Source organism: Euwallacea fornicatus, chromosome 2 (assembly GCF_040115645.1).
Source record: "Euwallacea fornicatus isolate EFF26 chromosome 2, ASM4011564v1, whole genome shotgun sequence".
NCBI classification, from domain to species: Eukaryota; Metazoa; Arthropoda; class Insecta; order Coleoptera; family Curculionidae; genus Euwallacea; species Euwallacea fornicatus.
In genome coordinates this window covers 7598287-7618585 of record NC_089542.1, presented here as the reverse complement: position 1 = coordinate 7618585, position 20299 = coordinate 7598287, and the positions used below count along the sequence as shown (strand labels likewise).

Genomic DNA, 20299 nt, shown 5'->3' with positions numbered 1-20299 from the left:
TTATTATGATGGTCAGCCATTTTCCTTTTACTTATCTTTCCACAAATTTCTGTACTAGGCTTTTTGATAAATTTTCTTTCTGTGGTTTATGAGTGGCTTTGTGATAAACATTTGATTATAGTTATATACATTGTTCACCCGAACCCTAGTGATATTTTCAATATGGGACGATCTAGATCTAGAAGCAGAACCCCTAAAAAGCATCACAAAAGCAAACATCACAAAAGAAGCAAATCAAGAGATAGGACTGAAGTGAGTTCTCATAAAAGACATAGAGACAAGAGTTCGGAAAGGATCAAAGAGAAAATACCTAAAAGTCGGTAAGTATCTATCCTAAGTATGACCTGAATAGACCTCAATATTACAATGTTAAAATTATTTAATAAATTTCAGCAAACGCTCAGCTTCCTTGTCTTCTAACTCAGGTAGTGATGTCTTAGTCGATAGAATAGAAAAACACTCATCCCGCAAACATAAGCATAGAAAAATGGATGAAGTGGAAAGACTGGCAGAAATGGAGAGACAAAGACGACTGCGAGAGGCAGAACAGAGAATAATTAAAGAAGAGACTGCAAAACGGATAGAAGATTTAGTTAAAAAAAGGGTGGAAGAGGAATTGGAAAAACGAAGAGAAGAAATTGAACGTGAAGTTGCAAAAAGAGTGGAGGAAGCCAAGCAAATAATGGAGAAAGAACTAATGGAGGATTTGGAAAGAAGGAGGGAGAAGCAGAAGGAAGAGGAGCGCAAAAGACAGGTAAGAATCAAGTTTGATCCAGGATATTATTATTTGTTTTTTTATCAATGAATAAAACTTCAGTGAGTGTACATTTGAATGTTATTAGAATGGAATAGATAATATGAATAAGTGAATTTCAGGCTTTGTTTCAATTAATTTTTAGTTCTTGAATGTATTTATTTCAATCAGAATCATAGATGTTGAACAAAAGGGCCTGCATTTGCTACCACTGCTAAGTTTCAGCTTCAGTTTGATTATTATGTAAATTTGCAGAAAATTATTTATAAAATAAGATTTTCCAATGGTTTTTCAAGGGAATGAATATCAATTAATTGATATTTCTATAGCATATTGTATAACATTTTTTTGAGTCTTCCAATACAAACACTTCATTATATTTATTGTATTGATTCCTTAAGCTACATCTATTTTTCCTACATTTGATATTCAACTAAACTTGTATGAAAAATTCGACCTGAGCTCCACACATGGCTAAAATCAGAGGTTCGGTACCTCTCATAGCCCCCTAGATGTGGTAGCATGTAGATCAGACTTTCTTCAAGTTATGTTGTAAATTATATGCCATTAGCTCAAATATTAAGGCAGGCCACGCGCATGGCGACCGAAAGTGGGACCAGCTTTAGAGGACGCGCAGACCTCTTATGAGCAGGTATTATCCAACATTTTTTTTTAGTCAATTTTGTATTACTTTTATCCATTATGTCTACCCCCCTCCAATGTTGGGGACTGGGAGCGTTTTCATACCCCCGAGGTCCTTTTTTTTGGTTGTCAAACTAGTTCCACCTGTGAATGCAATAGGGACTTTTTAACAAGGTGAAATATTTGGAGTTTAGAAAAAGGTTACTTTAGTAAAATTAATAAAAATTACATCTTAAACTTTATTGCATCCGTGTAGTGGGAAACACTAATAAAAATTGATGAATGTGTTGTTTTATTTTAGAGGTTGCAACCAATGTGTTCAGTTATGTGTACCCACATTACACCTACGCCACTGATTCAATCCAATTATCCTTTCAGTTGTGCAGAAATAAAGCCTCATTTTACTAGAGTAAATTTCTGTATGAAAGAGCAGTTTATTAGTTCACTCAGGCTCAGCTGTATGAAAGTCAGTTTAGCTGAACCAGAACTGGTAATTCAGGTACCCATCCACTAAAAATGCAGCCAAATTAATTTCATTTGTGGTATTTGGTTTGGTAACAACAATGCTATACTTAAGTGATGGTTCAAGTAATATCAGTTCTAATTCAACTGAACTGAATTTCATACAAATCAGCCTTAGTCAATTTATCTGTTATATTGCAATATGTGTTGAGTTTTCTTTGCTCATCTTTATTGGTGAACTGGTATCAATTTTCATCTTATACTTGTAAATGACGAGCTTAATTGAAATTCGATTTGCACCTACTTTAAGTCTAAATTTCCAAGTTATTCAGAAAAAGCTGCATCCAAGAAAATTAACACTGAACCTAGTTCATCATTAACAAGATTTGAACAAAAGCATTCGGACTAGATGCAGCTTTTCAATCCTCTTTTTAAAATGTGTGAATGTAAATTTAGGACTGCTTTTACTTCTTAACATTTTGTACAAATTATATATAAAAACTATGAGAATATGATAGTTTTACAAAAAAATCATTACAAGAAGTAAAACTAGCCGAAATTATGTGTGCCTCTGAGGTGGAACTGGTGAAGAGCTGCGTTCTATTGAGTTATTAACTAGGCCACATGGTTTATAGGAGGAAGAGAGGAAAAAGCATGAAGAAGTTCAGAGAATTCTAGAAGAGAACCAGAGGAAAATCGAAGAAGCCCAACGACGTTTGGTGAGTGCTTTTGAAATGAATATCTAAAAGCGACTAGTATTTAGTAAATATCCAAAAACCTCAATTATTAATTAAAAGTATTATTAATATTGTTTCACTAAGGAGAATTAAATGCTATCTGCAATCCCTTAGTATTTAAAAACGTGAAAATCAATATAAAAAATAACTAAGTAATATGCAGTTATTCTAGGTTTTGATGTGTTGGTAGACCTTCCCCCTTTTTACGGCAACTATTTTTTAAATCTATATCAATCCAATATACTGCGATATAGCCCAAATCCTATATATTTATGAATTGATTACACAGGTATCACCAGTTGAAGTAGAAATATAACAATTGTGCAAGTGAGAGAAAAATCGTACAAAGTTTAATATACGTTTGACAAAAACCAATAACGATGTGGGCGGAGCCAGATTAATATCAATCTCCCTGCCTTCACGGTTTTTGTCGGAGGTATATTGAACCTTATGCGGTCCTTCTACTTACATAATCCCTATATATTCACGCGAACTGGTTCTACCTGTTTAAGTTTAGTGTTACAAATTTAGGCTTTGGAATGGCGATACTTCTTCGTGCTTTTGTCGCATCGTGACACTTCATATTAATAGCCATTTTCTTAGAACTATATCTCTGATTCCACTAGTCACCCCATCATGGGATTATCTGTTTATGTTCTAATAATAGAAAGTTTCTAAATATATTTACAGTAATTTAGCAGTAGAAAAGATGTTTTTGTGTTTAAGAACTTGAAGGAACGTATTACAGGAAAAATAGTAATCAAAATACCCTTTAGGATTCTGCCAGATAAACGAAGTACCAGTCTTGCACCAGAAGCAAAACTTTTTAAATCATTTTGATCTAAGCCTGTTGACGCATTTTGATATAGTATAAAAGCACCTGCAGTGTCAAAGTATAAGATATATACTATAATATAGATACTACTATTTTGATGTCAGGAACCTGTTGTCCTGTGTACCATTAGTTTTGCATTATCCTGTATAAACCGCCGTAGAAATTTATACTTTTGCTCTACTTAAATGTATTAGAGATTGAGTGCTTTCCTTCGATGGTTTTGTCAGAAACCTCTAGGATTGTACCAGAGTTTCTGGAATTTCAGCTCCATCAAGTCCTTCCAATTCAAGGATTGCCTGATGTTTGCCATTAAGTATGTGCAGTATTACTTCCACCGATTTGCTAGTCTGGTAGGCATACTGTTCGGCCCCAAGCGAAGGGGCCATGAAAGCTTTCGCCGTCAGGTACCACCTATGCAGTAGTTTTTCCGAACCCTTCATCAGAAATGACAGGCTTATTTAAAATATTGAAGCTTATAAGTATACGTGGGCCTGAGAATTTTTAAATCTTGTATATCACGTCTGATTTTCATAATAAAGAATCCGCATTCAAGTTCACTCCATTGGAATTTAGTTCGAAGCTAAGTTTACTGAAACTAGAACCAACGCTTAAGTTTAAAACAATATTATGTTTTTTTTTAAGAATTTTGGCTAGTGGTGCCTACTAATCAACGACTAGCATTTTAACTAGAAAATCTAGTATGTAAAACATAGGAAAATTTTCGAGATAGGCTCAAAATTAAATTCATAAATCCCGGACATTCCAATGACATCAAAAAACAGCATTATAAAATAAGAGACCTAATGTATTTTGGCCACCAAATTCAGGGAAGACATTGAAATTATAATTATTATTTAATTCGATTTTATTGCCTCGAAGTTACCATTTAACGTGTTTTTATAGGCGGAAGAACGTTTGGCGATGGTTGAAGAACAGAGAAAAATTGATGAAGAACGGCGACGGTTGGAGAAAGAACAAGAACGAAGAATGAAAGAAGAACAAAAAAAAATTTTGGGAAAAAACAATTCGAGGCCGAAGCTTTCGTTTTCGTTAAAACCAGTTTTGTAGTATATATTTCTAGTGCAAGTGACCAGTAACATTGATAATTAAAATTTATTGATATAATTGAATTAACTATATATTTAGCACGAACAAGAGCATAAACCGACGTGGAATTAATAGTAGATAAGCTTTAAGATTCACGGTAGGTGAGGTATTAATTTACTATTCAAAGTAAAAACTGATGGATGTATATATAATCAATATAATAGTACAAACAATTTTGTTTTATTTATTCTTTTCTAGAGTGTTGTTCGTTGATGAAAAAAAACATTAATTAATTTAAAAACAAGTTAATTTATTATCAATTTAGACATAACATAACATACTTATTTATAACCAATATGAGCCTTACTAACGAATAGAAATATCACTACTATACATTTAAATTTGCATGTAAATTCTACAATAATTGCACCCTCTTCTACGAGCGTTCGAGTAATAAAACGCAGTTTTTAACGTTATTTAAGTATCAAGCCGAAGCCAAATTACCTTGGCATTACAGAGCAAATTCTTTTAACGGCAAGACAGGGGTTTAAAATGAATAATTAAAATTATCCATTATAGATATTTTTATTCTACTTGTAAGTTCATATATTATGTGGAGCTATAGCAAAAACAATTCATAGTACCCGGTGACCATTTACAAAAAAAACATCGAAATAGGAGGTGAACAGTAAACGTAGAGCGTTGATCAAACAATTTGCTATTTACCATCACACATCTAACTCGGTAGATTAACAAAACAATATATCCAAGACGTCCTCCTAATATTTCAACGTTTCCTTCAGTTTTTTTTATAATCACACTTTACATATATGTATGAGCTGATTTTGCAAGAAACACTCTCAGAAAACATGAAAAGTTCCTAATTAATAACTTTAATGTATTTAATATGATACACTTGACATTGAGAAGTTTGTTTATTGAGAGGCGTGACCTCCACTGTATTGCTTTTCATAGTCAAGTACGTCATCTAAATTGACGATATCAAGCTCCCAAATGCCTTTACCGGCAAATTGGCCAAATTTCACTTCAGATTCTGGATTAGCAGACCGTTTGGAAACTGCAAGAAAAGAAATAAATTCCAGAAAATTAACATATTAACAGAAACAATCTTACTTCCACCAACATATTTCTCCAATCGATATATTGGCATAGATTGACATTCAGTAGCGATATATTGGCCAATATCAGTGGTGTCAGTAACAGGTGGAGTGACAACCCTCATGGTTTCTCGCACTACTTTAGTGTCAACCTTGTAGTAGCCGTCCCACATTTTGTGAACCAAATCAAAGAGGGAGCTGGGTGGTAGTACATTGCCTCTATTAAGGGGCATTACGAAGCATCTGCCTCCTAACGGAAAGATATGAATAAAGACTTTTATGCTATTTTGTTTTTTTTTCATTCAAAGTAATATAGATATAGTAAGAACTTCCAACAATTATAAAAAATATAATCAATCTCATACCAGTAACATCAATAATGCCAGTATAATTGGTGTTAAAGTCATGAATAAACCTGCCATTGCGGCCGTTTTTGAAATCTGGGACATCGATTTTTTCGTATTTGTTGGCGGCGTCGATTTCGAAATTTTCTTGGAAGAATTTCCCGCTTAAGATCCTCTTCCAGTCTTCGTTATCCATGTTACCATTCCTAAAGTAAAAGTGCAATTGATGTATGTAACAAAAGATTTAAAGCAATCTTCAACAGATTCAGTTTCGATAATATTTTAGGCACAAATTTATTTCAAAACCGGCTTGACATTTCAATCGTACACAAATAAAAATTCATCAACCCATGTTAATTATTCTTCAAAGAAAAATCCAATGTTTTCGCTGCCTCGCAGTTTAGTTCTAACCTGCTTTATAGCGCTTTAGACATAGGTAACTTCAATTTCATTGATCTTTTGATACATCTTACGACGCATCTGTTCTTTGGTGTCAGCTTTCCAACACGGCCCACATACTCTCATATTACTGTGATTCAGTAAAGCCCAAATATGGGATACCTATATGAAATGTTCTACCAGTCCTTTATAATTGAGACACAACACCAAGATGTCGCATACCAAAACTAGGTAATTTAATCAATGAGCATTATGTTGATAATGAAATTGTCATCCAGCCAAGCTTAACTTCTTGTCATTATGGCAGAATCACAAAGAATTGATTAGAACAACTGTACGTCTAATATGTACAAAAAAAAGGTTAAATTCACAAATATGCCTAGAGTAAAACCCACTGAGAAATTTTAAGCTTTACCAAATCGCAGTCCATTGAAGACAATGGACCTTTATGAATCATTCAGTGTAGGCTTATGAATCTTATTTTATGTGTGATTAAGATGTTAAACTTGTTTTGAAACAAACATTCTCAAAATATATTGACTTTGCTGAAGATTGTTCTCAAACTTTCATTATATATACTATGTGCCAAAGAAATATGTTCTATTCCCTATTTAAACTTTCCATGAGATTCTTCAATTATTTGAGTTTCCCATGCAGTGATTTATTTATTATTAAACTTAAGATGAACACAAATAGGCTTAGTAAGAGATGCATTCTTCTTTGGAAAGTAATTTTTAAATGGATGCTTGTCAGATTTCTTGAAAAATTTTACAAAAGTATTAGTAAATAGGTAAAATTTATTCTAATTTGGCATCAATTATGTGAGTATATTATGAGAAGAGTACTTAATAAGTGAGGGTGTATTCTGGGCGTTTAGCTTATGCATTGATGACAAATTCTCTAGTCACTTTAAACTTAGCTTTCTAGTTTATCCAATAGTTAGTTCCAAGGTTATTACTTTCCATAATATATTATTTAATGATAAACAGTATTTGCTTACCACTTCTTTAAATTGTCATCATTCATCATTTTCATGGACACATCATCATTTTCAGTAGAATCATAATCATTGTCATCGAAATCCGCACTAGAAGAGTTTTATAAATTTACTTAATTCAATTGCAATGTGTTAAATGACAAAACATATAGATGATTAAGTAGTACACAGATGTGAGAAATAAAAAATTCCTAGCCAAAATTTTTTTTTCCAATTTGCGAAAAAGTTTTTTATTATTAACACAAAATTGCAAAGTGTCACCTTCAGTACTTGAACTCCAAACTAATTCTTTTACTGTTTTGACATTAAAAGTGGCACTTTACAGTTTGTTTTATATTGGGTTGTCAAATGTAAACACTGCCATCCAAAAGTTAAATGTTTTGCTTATAACTAGTTTACATGCAGAAAAAATTATTGAAATTAAAGCCTTGCATCTCTTGGAAGATTTTAAAATATGTATAGTAGTATGTTTTTGGGCTATGACAAAGAAAAGTCCTTCAGCTGTGAAAACAACAAATTAATACATTGAGATTAAATATATCACTTTCGGGGCCCTCACATGCTAAGATAAGAATTTACTATAAACAAATGTGTCAAAATATAATTTGAAACTTTCAATATAAATTATGAGGTGAAATTTCGCAAGCTTGTGGCATATTGAGAAACTATGTCTTTACAACAAAAACACATTTACTTACATGGGGATTCTCACCCAACCTTCAGATCTCTCATAAGGTTCATGCATCCTTCTGGTGACACTGAGATATTCATTGTAAAGTATTTTGCCCCCAATTATACCCACACTGACCACTGCCAATGCTACAATTAACAAGCAGAGAATTGTAGAGGATGAGACTCTTCTGGCATGGCCTGGAAGAATGATAATCCGACGATGGATGTTTTGAGATTCTACATCTCCTGACGGGGCAGATGTCTGAAAATTTCATTCTGTTGCTATGTGGTCTTATAAGTACATAATAAATGTTTATGTATGCAAATAAAACTAAGAACAATAAACTATTGTGAACTATTATTCTGTTAAATATGTATTGCAAAATGTGAATGGAAAACAAAACAATCTTCTGTTGAGTTTTTTTCCTTTTTGATGTTTATGTTACCCATTACAAAAACATGCTTTGTTTCTCATGTTATCATGACCAGACCAATTTAGAGATATCAGGAAAAGACAATAAATTATCTCTCTGAGAGAGATTTAGAATCGAATAGTAAATTGACTGTAATAGGGTCTTGATAAACCAAATTAGGACTAAAATAGCTCTCGTTGCACCAAGTAAATGTAGGGTGAAAATCCCCATATTTATCGATTTTACTGCGACGAGAGACGAAATCCAAACATTGATGAAGAGTGCATTATTTACCCAAGTCTTACCTCTACATTTAATGCGTCATCGTGCACTAAGGGTACCACTAATTTGTCTTTTTTTTCGGAAAATGGCTTGGTGAGAATCGTCATTTTCCTTTAATGTTTCTGAATCTTAATGGGACGATTTTAGCTCGTACACACCGATTTTTCTTCTAAATTAACACAAAAATCAATAGAAAGGTCGAGGGAGGAATGTCAAGGAATGGTAACTCCGTCAAATGCTTTTATGTTTTGACATTGACATTGATAAGAGTGACAAAAGCCCTTTTCGGAAACGATGATCAGGTTCAAATTAATCCCTATCAGCTGATCTTCATCCAATAGAAATAATCCTGATGGCAGACAACAAATCAAATTAGTTGAAAATCACCCAAAAGGCATTAATCCGATCTAGACTATAATTATTAAAAAAGCCAAAACGTAACCATTCAAAATGACGAGAATGCGCTCAGAATCTTCTACTCTGAACGTTTAGAACATATTTGGTGTTCCGGGTTTGGAAAGGAGAGCGATTTATATGGGTGCGCTACTGTCCTAAAGCTTGAAATGTTTTAAAGAGAATTTAATATATAAAACTAGTTATTAAACGTAATAAAATATTTAATTTGTTAGTTTAACTGACATACATTAATTTATTGAGAAATTTAGGCAACAAAAAAAATTTATTTTCATCTTATTTGCATGAAAAATCAAGAGCAAATAAATAAATAATTCCATAGAAGTAAGACACTTACCTAGTACAGTAGAAATTTATTCCTAATGCCAATAATTATGGACCTTTTCTTATATATCTCAACTAGTGCCCAGACCCCTTATTTAAAACCTCAATTAAGACAGGGATACAAAAAACTTATAAGCAGTTTAAAAGTTATAAGGTATATAATACATCTTCCAAATTTCAACAAATAAATTTACACTTACTACACTTCTTACATAAAATTACAATTCTATGAAATATTTGGTGCAGTATCTTGAAGGTTTTCATGTGCTCCTTCTGCTAACAGTTTCTGCTCAGTTAATTTCTTTTGTTTAATGAATTGCGGTCTGCTTACAGTCACGTAAAGATAAAACCGGTACCCCAAATAAGCTGTTGATAGGGCTGTCACCCCTACACAAGTAAGGACAAAACTTTTGTGGAGAAGGTCCACCACTGATTTGGTTCGTTGGCGGCTTCGTTTCAGCATCTTGGTTGGTGAATAATTTCTAATAAGTATTTTCTCGAACAGGAAAAGCGGCGTCAATGCAGAAACATCTTAATAGGAATTAATATCAATTTCACTAAATTAAGATTTTTTTTGCTGGAGTTAAATTAATAATGAAATTAACCTAACAAAATCAGAACATCAACCTTTCCTTGCAGTGTATATTTTCTACGTTGTAATCAATGCTAAGAAGGCGAGTGTCTCTCAATCAGTCAACTTCAAAAGTCAATAAATATTATCGTATCTTCACAGATGTCGCTTATCTCAACACAATTTTGAAGTTTCATGATAGAATACGTGAGTTGTAAAGAAAACGAACCCAACCCAAAACTTTAGAATTTCATTTTTTCTAGCAACAATTCAGTTGTAATTTATTAATTATCCTGCCACACGTACTGTTAGTGTTACAAAAGACATAATTTGAACAGCACATTGCTACAAGGTAGGTCTCTTTAAGCCTTCAATTCGACTCTTAACCAACGTAAAAAATGGCAGCAGTACGATGAAAATAACTGCATAATAGGACCCAAATTATGCCACTTACGGTGTTTTTTTCACGTGCAATTACCTTCACGTTGCAGCAACACTTCATCTAGCATATTGCTTGAAATAGTAGCTCAGATGGTCTACTTTAAATATAGTGTTTTCAGGAGCCCTATTGAAGATGCAGACTATTAAGTGTGTGGTAGTCGGCGATGGTGCTGTCGGTAAAACTTGTTTGCTTATTAGGTAAGTTTTAGTTAATTGAAAAACAAATTTTTGAACAGTTACTGTCAACATAGTTTCTGGACACAAATCCATAATATTACTCATCAAAAAATTCCCATAAATCTGTGTCTAATTAATTTATTTGTTTATTTCTAGTTACACAACAAATAAGTTCCCTTCAGAATATGTGCCCACTGTCTTCGACAACTATGCCGTAACAGTGATGATTGGTGGTGAACCTTATACATTGGGATTATTTGATACTGCAGGTAATTTTCATTCATATTTGTATTTTTTTTTTTACTTTTGAAGACCTGAAAATACTACTTTTATAGTCTTAAATTGAAGTTGTGTCTGTAGTATTAATAGAAAGAAAGAGTTATCTTACCATGTGAAACGAACTATACAGTGATAGGTCAATGATAAGAGTTGGATATATGATTCATATAATACAGCATGGGTTTACTTTTAAAAAGGTGTGATCTAGCCTCATAAGACCATAATAAGATGATTATTGGATGATAACAAAGGTCTCATAGATATATTAGTAATGACTAGTCAATTTTTATTTTTTGTTTAGTCAACAAACTGTTCCCATTATATCAGGCTACTAGAGTATGGTCTGGTTAATAGGTGTATATTTAGGCTAATGGCCATAAGCCCTCAAATTTGGTTTAGAACATATGTGCAACATTATCTTCTGGTTAAATTCTTGTGTTTTTTAAATTGGATCAAATCACTTTTCGTTGTTTTCCTTTTTGCTATATATTTTTATGTTTAATGCAACATAAGGTAAACCAGAAAGAGGACCTAGCAAATGATAATAAATATGGATTTATATAAAATAGAATTAGGCTTTTAAATTTTAAAATTTAAAACAATACTCAAAAGCTTTTAGTAGAAGACAAGATAAAAGAACTGGAGCAATGAATAACTTTTTTTTATAGGCACACTTATAATAGGCTGTTTTTTTATTGTTTCTCTATTTTATTTTCTCTTATTTTAAATATTAACAAGGGTAAATAAACAATGGACCTATTAGAATAGAAACTTTTAATAGCTAAATTTTCAGTGATATGTTTTTGGCAATTCACAGCAAATGCAACATTTTTGTCAATTTCAATTTTTCATCTTGTGCTCTTTTTGCAATGAAAATATTGCTGAAATTATTATTTTTTATAGATATTAAGACTTCCTAAATATTCAGTGAGTTTGTCTTTTATTTGAAATTACCTATTGACTGTGATGTCACAGGTTTTCATGATAATGAGAGAGCTCTGGAAATTTCTACTATTTAGTTTTACAAGTAGAAAATAAGAACATTTTGCAATTTTGCATGCCTGAAGGTAAAAGCTTTGCAGAGTGGAATTATTTACATGGGTTTAGAAACATTTTTATTTGTTCGCTACTGTTTTAGTCTTCTGTTATGGCTTCAAATTATTTCTTCATCTTAATGACATTTTGTCAATACATTCGATGCTAAGCTTCCAAAAGGCAAGGAAAACTCCACAAGGAGCACCTTGCATAGGCATGCATATTCAAACCTATTATTTTTGTTCTGAAATGATAATGTGTAAGTCAATCAAATCACCTTAATTTAACATTTTTTTGCTTATTCAAATTAAAGTAAATGCTTTGTCTTACACATTATTCTTATGAAACACAAATAATGGTTTGAGTGAAAAGTATTAGAGATAATACCACAAAATTCTATGTATTTGAAATCAGCATAAAAAAGAATACTCTATGATAAAAATTGAAGTTTTATGATATTGTGGCCCTCTCGCATTACATTAAATAATTTTTGAACATTTTAGATTCTATATCTAAAAGTAAATCACATAACTAGGTTGAATTTTTTAGTTTAATTTTGGCAATGTTAAGACAACAAATGTAATACATACATTTGTCACATATATGTATGTAACAAATGTTTACTGCTATCTTAGAAGATTCTGTACAGTGCTTTAAAGTTTCTCGAGGTGTTTGGTCAAAATTTTATAATTTTAAAGGCTTATTAATATGACATGTTAAATAACCTTAGAAACTTTTATATGCAGCCATGAACATAATGTGTGATTGAACTTGTTTTAATAACTCCATCTTATTTCTATTAAAATGTAGTTCTAAACAATAATATATTATATACCAAGGTCATAAAATATTTTATTATCAGTCGAACGTCAAGGTTAAACCGCAGAGTATTTTCTATCTTTTTCCACTATTAGATTTTACCAGTTATTATAAAATTACAAACACTTATCTAAATTAAGCTTAATTAATTACATATAACATAGCCAAATCCAAGAAAAAAAATTACCTATCTTGAATCTTAACGTAGAGGGTAACGTTTTATTTGACATAGAATTTCCATGGCAACCATAATTAAAATAAAAGTGAGGTTTACTTTTGGAATTTTTATCGTTTGTGTAGTGGTAGATACAATTTAATGAAATTATAAAATGAATATTTGCAAGCAAATCTAATTTCAGGAAATCGAAGTTCTTAGAACTATGTATTTTGATTAAATGCGATATTGATGCAAATTACTTTATCAGAAAGCTATCAGTGCCGTGAAGGTACTGTCTGTGATGACAGAAATATTTGCCTTAAACTGTTCAATTCAATGAGTCAAATTCAAAAAGGTAGATATGTTTCAAAGATATTGTATTGCTGCATACTGAATCATTTCATATATTATTATTTCCTGGTAATATTTGCTTAAAATTTAGGGAATGATCCTTAAAAAAACTAGTAAGTGGTGAACTGTCAACGTAGGGCGTTGATTAAGCCAGTTACTATTTACCATTAAACGTTTGACATTGGCAATGCTTAAAAAATGAGTTTATCCATACGCCTCTGATGGTTCAACGTCTTCTTACCATTTTTTTAAATGATGTATCTTTATTTAGTAATTTAATCCTTTATTATCCTGAATATGAAAAAATATCTACAGATGTTTTACATAGTTTAGTAAGTTGCTGTACAGAAATGTATATTAAGTTTCACCTGAGCTTCAAGCAGACCCGACTTTAAAACTTTGAAACTTCTTACTCTACCATTGTTCCATCTCATGGTTACGGTAATATTCATAGAAAAACGTTTTCATTCATTTACCCAAAATATATATCAAATTCATAATATTTCAATTTCCATTTAGGTCAAGAAGACTACGATAGACTCCGACCCCTGAGCTACCCACAAACCGACGTTTTCCTTGTGTGTTTTTCAGTGGTCAGTCCATCGTCATTTGAAAACGTAAAAGAAAAGGTAAGTTCCCATTTTCTACTGGTTAAATACAGCTTTCAATGATAGTATTAATGATGTTCAGTGGGTTCCCGAAATAACCCATCATTGTCAAAAGACACCGTTCCTACTGGTGGGTACCCAAGTGGACTTGCGCGATGACGGCGCCACCATTGAGAAACTAGCAAAAAACAAGCAAAAACCGATTTCGATAGAGGCGGGAGAAAAACTGGCTAAAGAACTCAAAGCGGTCAAATATGTAGAGTGCTCGGCTTTGACTCAGAAAGGGCTAAAGAACGTATTTGACGAGGCCATTTTAGCGGCCCTCGAACCGCCAGAACCGGTAAAGCGCAAAAAGTGCATCATTCTTTAAATTGCAGAAAAATCACAAATGAAGGAAGTATTGCGACAACTAAACTGAAGAGGAGCGTGGAGCCGGGGCGATTTGGATTTTCATTTGGCGGTCAATCTTAATTGTTTAGGTTTAAGAAAAATAGTTATTTTTTCACACTAATAATGTCGAAACCAGCCTGGTAAAAGGGTAATTTAAGCACTAAAACGTGAAATAAAAAGACTTTCGTCCAGTTTATTTGAGTCGAGACTTTGACACTGTTAAAACGCCTGATTTTTCAGCATTAACGTAAGCACAAAAACCACCAATTTTTTTTTTTTGATATCACTCAAAATGCAAAGGAAAGACAGAAGTTCTAATGATTTGAAACAAGGATACGTTCTTATATTATGACATGAATAGAAATGTAAACCTAAAAAGTCTTAATGGTCAGATGCAATAAGAGTTTCTTGATTCATTATTGAAGAACCATTCAAGAACTCTAGTCAAACTCTCGATGAACAACAATAATTCTCTGTTATTCGTTTGAACAAGTAATAACCCCTGTATATAGTTGCTCTAACTACAGGGTGTGTCAAAAATTCTCTATGTTGTAAAACCCATAATCGCCAGACGATTTGTTTGACGCATCCTGTGCATGTATTGTTTAATATTAATAGTAATAACAATGAGAGAATGGAGGCAGATTTATTAAAGAATATTAAGTATTGTAAATGGCACAGCGAGGAAACTGCGATCGTCACGGAATATACTGGGTGATTAATACTTGCCCTCTATAGCAAGTCTTGAAAGAGAGGGGTGACCGTCGGAGTTTTAATCACAAGGCCTACCTATATGTAAAGTGCATTTAAAGGGTATCCAAATTTACTTGGAGGTTTTATTTTTTACAACTTACTAACATTAATATCTGTTACTCCGTTTTTAAGCGTGTGTATAGAGAACTGAGTGTTTTTGTGATTGAGTTTTCAATTTATATACCTAATTTAATATTTAGTACTAAAATAAAAGTTATGTAAGCTCAATGTTGGGTTTTATTTGAGGAGATTTCAGATTCAGAAACATCGATTGAGTTTCCGATCTTTATAAGTTTTTGCAACGGTACGAATGCAGTTACTATTGCAATATTTAAAGCTCGATTGTAGGTAATCTACAATACACATCTGTTAGGAAGAAGCTGATTGTCATGTTGGCTAGGTTTATCTTGCAAATTTTGTGCCTTTCTAGCATCGTAGCATAATGAATATTATAACTTAGTCGTAGATATTGATTTATGGGCAATTGGTCGGAAGATGCGTGAAACTATATTTTAAAATTATTTTCAATGCTACAAGGTGGGTTGGAAAAGTGGTATGGACAAATAGTGTGTATTTGAACTATTAATTAATTTAGTACATTTATTTTTGTGATTCTCAAAGTATTTTTTAGATTATTTCCTATTATATCGAATGGAGTGGACTGAACAGTCATGCACAGGGAATGGAGACTTGCTGTGACCCATTCAATGTGACATGGCCGTTGTACCGTATTGCAAAGTTGGTGCAGTGATAAATTTGAATGGTGAAGGAAAATATAGGATATGACAATATAAATATTTATACCATTTTTTGATCCATTTACCATATATGTGCATGGTCTTCAGAAATTAACAGAAAAAATTAAGTAGTGGGCAACTGGGGACAAACGAAAGACTGTAAATTATTGATTTACTTTATTCCAATGTAAAAATAAAATAAAAAAATAAATAAAAGTATCTATTTAAGTACGTTAGTCTAAATAAACAATTATTGTAGTGAGGAACAAAAAGGAAAAGTATAAAAACAAGATAATTGATAAATAATTTGCTAATAACTGTCGATCAGAAAATGTATGTACAACTGCTAACTATACATATACGTATAATAACTTAATAATATTCTAAACCTATATCACTGTTAATCCTTGTCTTCATTTCCAAAAAGAGTAATACAGGGCGTTCCAAAATTATTATAAATTATTTTTGAGACGCCGTGATATATTCAATTGCGACCTTAATATGATTATTAATAGTGAATAAACATATTCTAAACACGCTCTGTGTTATTGCAAAAACGACTCTTTTGCACTAGCACACATTTTCAAGACCAAATTATAAACGTATTGAAAACTGTTTTGTGTGATTTTTCAACTATAGAAATGCCGTCAGAACATTAGCAATTCGGCCCTAAAGTGTCTTGTCATGGAATTACTCTGATCATGTTTCGATTATTAAAACTTGGTGGCCAGAGAAGTTACAGTATTAATTAATGTGTGGTCCTCGCAGTTATTTTAAGATTGCAGTTAAATCAATTTGCTAAATAAAGTGCTTTAAATTTAGCATTAAAAATAATTTCCAGTGTCCAATTCACCATAAGTCGCTATGCTTTCTTTGAGTTGTTGGGCGGCTGTGTCGATTTTCTCTTTCAGGATTTGATAGATTTGTTTATAAGGTTTCAGAGTAATGATTGGGACGTGGTCGTCTCTCCTCTATAATAGAAATGTTAGTCAAACTCCCAGTTCACAGTGAAATTGCAATATAGACTTACTTGGAATAAACATTCTCCCTCGAAGTCCACCAACTGGTGTTTCCTAGCTCTGATCAACATTCCCACAACTTTATCGGAAATTCCCTGGTAAATCTGTGACGGAAAGAAGCAAATTATAGTTCAGATGACCTTATCATTAATTGAAAGCAGAGACTTACGGAGAACAGATTTCCAAAACTGATCACTTTTCTATCGTCATTATTCTTCTCATGGGGCAAAAACAGGGGTTCCCCACACTGCTCAATCACTTCACACAACTGTAGCATTTCTTTGCAAACTTGAATGGTAGCCTTAAATGCCCTTTGCTCAGAAAGGGACCCCTTAGCAGGTCTGATCCAGACTTTATTAGAACCGCTGTTAATTGTTAATATCAAGGAAGACTTACCGTCCGTAATCTTCTTTGGAGATTTTAGGCTTAGGTAGATTCGAAACGCATTTGTCATTGGAAAAAGGATTGACTGCCTGTTTCTTCGTGTGGTTGTCGGCAAAATTGTTGAAGAGGGCAACCTTGGATTTCAAGCCGGCCTCTTGCTACAAGATTTGGCAATAACAATGAGTTAAACGAAACAACTGGCTAAGGTCAGTTGGTGTAACTGACCTGTACCTGAGCTTAGTGCAACAATAGACAATGCCAGCCAATGAACCAGACCTGTTGATGAGATCTTTCGGTTTTCAGAAGGTGATCATTGACAGTGACCCGTGCTCCCGTTGTAACATTGAATGTTTGATCTATTTTCAAAAGCTGGGGAATTTGCGAATTTGGATCGTGTCCAGACACTTGTCCTGTTTTCTATGCCGGCGACGACTACGGACGTCATAACGGTAAATATTTTTCAAAATATTCATAACTAACTAATTTAAAATCATCGAGCCTAAGTCAGGACCGGAGTATCATCAATCGGGGCGATTATCACATTCGCGTAAATATATAGGTGTCTTATGTAACATATTATTATTATTAAGAGGTTCCGTTCTGTTATTACGATGAAAAGGTTTTGATCCATTTAATCTTTCAATTTAATTTTGATCTTATTGGGACGCACTGTAGATATTTTACATTACACGTTTTAGTGTATTAAAATGTATGTAATACAGAGTTTAATGAGATTTGTTTTTTGGCTTTTTAATCAGTCATTCTTAACTCTGTCAAAATTTGGACTTTCGATTATAAAAAATGAGTAAAAATTAAAATAAAATTTATGAAGTGTCAAGTCTCAAGACTAATTTTAACCGTTAATACTTATTCGTATGTGTGACGTCTATAATTACCCTTCTGACAAATCATTACTGCTATTCTAGAATACTGGGAACTTTATCACGACCATAGAACCGCTGAAATAAAGGACACGGGATTGGTGAGTTTCCGTGGAAATTCTTCCAAGTAAAGTTACCATTACAATGACATAGCGGCCCTTATTAGCGGTCAATTTAAACGACATGGAAATAACCAGATTAAGCGTGCTTTAGTGATTTAGAATGAAAGTTTTGAGAAACGAAAGCTTTCTCTCTAGTTGTAGGTCGTTAGGCTAATAATTATTCTTAGGTAATTTAATTATTCTTAGGCATATAATTAATTAAATATTACTATCTTATCGCCCAATTAATAAACCTAGTTTTGAGATAAAAATCATGAACATTTTTCAATGTCTCAAAACTAAACTTGATTACCGCCTCCAGGAATTTGTCATTACAGTTTTTCGACGTTGTCAGTTCACACTTGTATTACTTATCGAAGTTTTTTTTCTCGATACAGTTGATGTTTCATCAATTAGGACCTTGTGGTAATTTTTAGAGATCATTACTCAAGAAAAGGCCAATCATCTTTGATCAGGACCTCATTAGAGTAGCAAAATGACATATATAAAATAACTTGAAGAAATTTGGCAACTTTGCCTCTGACATTTCAATAATTCACTTCACACGACTGTGACGCTAAGAACAGTTGAAGGGCTAAGTCCTAAAAAAGTCAAATTCGTTGAGTGGAAGATCGCAATTAATTCAAAAGTAGCTGATAAAAGGTGAGAATATTGTTAATTAAAAGTTATCGTTAATTTTATGTGTATTCGAAACATCCTGGTCAGCGTAATCAAAAATAAATAAATCTTGAATAAAGTTTCTCCCTGAAATAACTGCAGCTACCTTAACTTCAAGACGTGTGAATGCAATAAAGTTCGTATAAACATGCAAAAAGTTATACAATTCTGACGCGCTCAGTCGCGTAAAGTATCATGAATGGGTGCCAAATCAGATAACATGAAAATAACATGTTTACAGTACTTTGAACGTTCAAATTTGGCATTTTTTTAATGAACAAGATAGGGTGGAGTTCCGCACATGAAATTTCCTATTAGTCACGATTACAAAATTGCTTTAGATGCGCCACGCCACGCCGTGTTATTAGGATACTTTCAAAATTAGAAATTATTGCTTGATTGTTCATTTGAAATCGTACAAAATGCAATTAGTTGGCATGTTTAACAAACACTCAGAACTACCTATCACTTTCAAAGAATTGCACTTGACCTGAAATATCTCGTGTCTAAGTGGGCAGGTGCTTATGAATATGGTTGTTCCATGTGCTTTGTGTTTCGTTACGATATTTGTGTTTAATAAAATGTTTATTAAATTAATAAAATAAAAATCGCTCTTTAACAACATCGTGAGGTTTAATCGACTGGCATGATCGCCTGTTAAAATCCCTTTTTGCCGCCAAAATAGTACGATACTCACCCTGTAGACCCTTTCATTAACACAAGCGGACATATTTGAGCCTGCAGTTATCCAAAAGACACAAAACTCACAATTTGAACCTCCGGAACCAAACTCCGCCTTAACTCAACTTCAACCAAATATACTGAACTTTTCCGCTTTTCTGACCTTTCTCTGGCGCGAGTTGCGAATGTTGTAAACCCGATTAGGACATTTGGCTTTTAATATAGACGCGGAATGTTTGAAATTGTGGCAGATTAGCGTCGCGACGTCAGTAGAGGCGTCCCCTGACGTCACGCCCGCTAATTCAGTTTTGCTCGTCGTGGTATTTACCCAAAATTTTTTGGACTCAACTTGCCAAAAACGTGCCCGATGGGTGATGATTGGTTTGTTATGCGTGTAATGGCTGTTATTCTATTCATTCCATTATGATATTGCTTGGTGGTTGGATACAAGATCTTGCTATAAATGCTATTTGTGAATCACGTATATACGGGGTGCTCGGTGGGCGGTTTGACAAAATTTTTTTGGTGACAGGGGAAGTTATTTGGATTCGATTTACTCTAATTTACCTCTATACAAAACCTAACGGTTTTCGAGCTGCGACTTTTATTTTGTGATTTTCTATAAATTTCACAAAATTTCAAATTTAGATTTAATAGCTTTATTTTTAATAACGCTATCGGCTTGAATTCCTGAATGTAACGTTAATGTATGCTCCTTCTAAATAAGTCATAAAAATTAAAATCTGGGTATAATAAGGACGAAAAATGAGTAGTTGATTGGAAGGAAATAAAGAAAT

The 20299-nt window shown here is 32.9% G+C and overlaps 5 protein-coding genes across 7 annotated transcripts in view; 3 read left to right on the top strand and 2 right to left on the bottom strand.

The window, feature by feature from the left end:
* The first annotated feature begins 8 nt into the window (after positions 1–8).
* On the top strand, positions 9–4710 carry Arglu1 (Arginine and glutamate rich 1). Its single transcript, XM_066301783.1, has 4 exons — positions 9–320; positions 394–754; positions 2494–2577; positions 4334–4710. Exons 1-4 carry the CDS (start codon positions 163–165, stop codon positions 4496–4498), a joined length of 768 nt encoding a protein of 255 aa, XP_066157880.1. The 5' UTR covers positions 9–162; the 3' UTR covers positions 4499–4710.
* Positions 4711–4766: 56 nt separating this feature from the next.
* LOC136350234 (integral membrane protein 2C) lies at positions 4767–8945 on the bottom strand. 2 transcript variants are annotated; one of them, XM_066301768.1, is made up of 6 exons: positions 8726–8944; positions 8034–8269; positions 7339–7425; positions 5961–6145; positions 5612–5845; positions 4767–5555 (listed from the first exon to the last, which is right to left on the bottom strand). In XM_066301768.1, the coding sequence occupies exons 1-6, from the start codon at positions 8807–8809 to the stop codon at positions 5413–5415; spliced, it is 969 nt and encodes a 322-aa protein (XP_066157865.1). In that variant the 5' UTR covers positions 8810–8944; the 3' UTR covers positions 4767–5412. The 2 variants fall into 2 exon arrangements, with proteins under 2 accessions (XP_066157865.1, XP_066157866.1); XM_066301769.1 differs by lacking the exon at positions 7339–7425 and having other exon boundaries at positions 8726–8945.
* A 1237-nt stretch (positions 8946–10182) lies between these two features.
* Cdc42 (Cell division cycle 42) lies at positions 10183–15249 on the top strand. The gene is made up of 5 exons (XM_066301785.1): positions 10183–10363; positions 10572–10650; positions 10786–10898; positions 13790–13899; positions 13961–15249. The coding sequence occupies exons 2-5, from the start codon at positions 10586–10588 to the stop codon at positions 14246–14248; spliced, it is 576 nt and encodes a 191-aa protein (XP_066157882.1). The 5' UTR covers positions 10183–10363; positions 10572–10585; the 3' UTR covers positions 14249–15249.
* A 671-nt stretch (positions 15250–15920) lies between these two features.
* LOC136350242 (actin-binding Rho-activating protein-like) lies at positions 15921–19710 on the bottom strand. Its single transcript, XM_066301784.1, has 5 exons — positions 19519–19710; positions 17174–17319; positions 16947–17118; positions 16789–16881; positions 15921–16729 (listed from the first exon to the last, which is right to left on the bottom strand). The coding sequence occupies exons 1-5, from the start codon at positions 19549–19551 to the stop codon at positions 16583–16585; spliced, it is 591 nt and encodes a 196-aa protein (XP_066157881.1). The 5' UTR covers positions 19552–19710; the 3' UTR covers positions 15921–16582.
* LOC136350228 (uncharacterized) overlaps positions 17437–20299 on the top strand; it is a 31137-nt gene continuing 28274 nt past the window's right edge. Inside the window, exon 1 of one of the 2 annotated variants that reach the window (XM_066301755.1) lies at positions 17437–17610. The gene's annotated coding sequence lies outside the window, so the exon portion shown is untranslated. Of the gene's footprint in view, positions 17611–18400; positions 18807–20299 lie in introns of those variants that run through there. The other variant, XM_066301754.1, reaches the window with a different exon arrangement.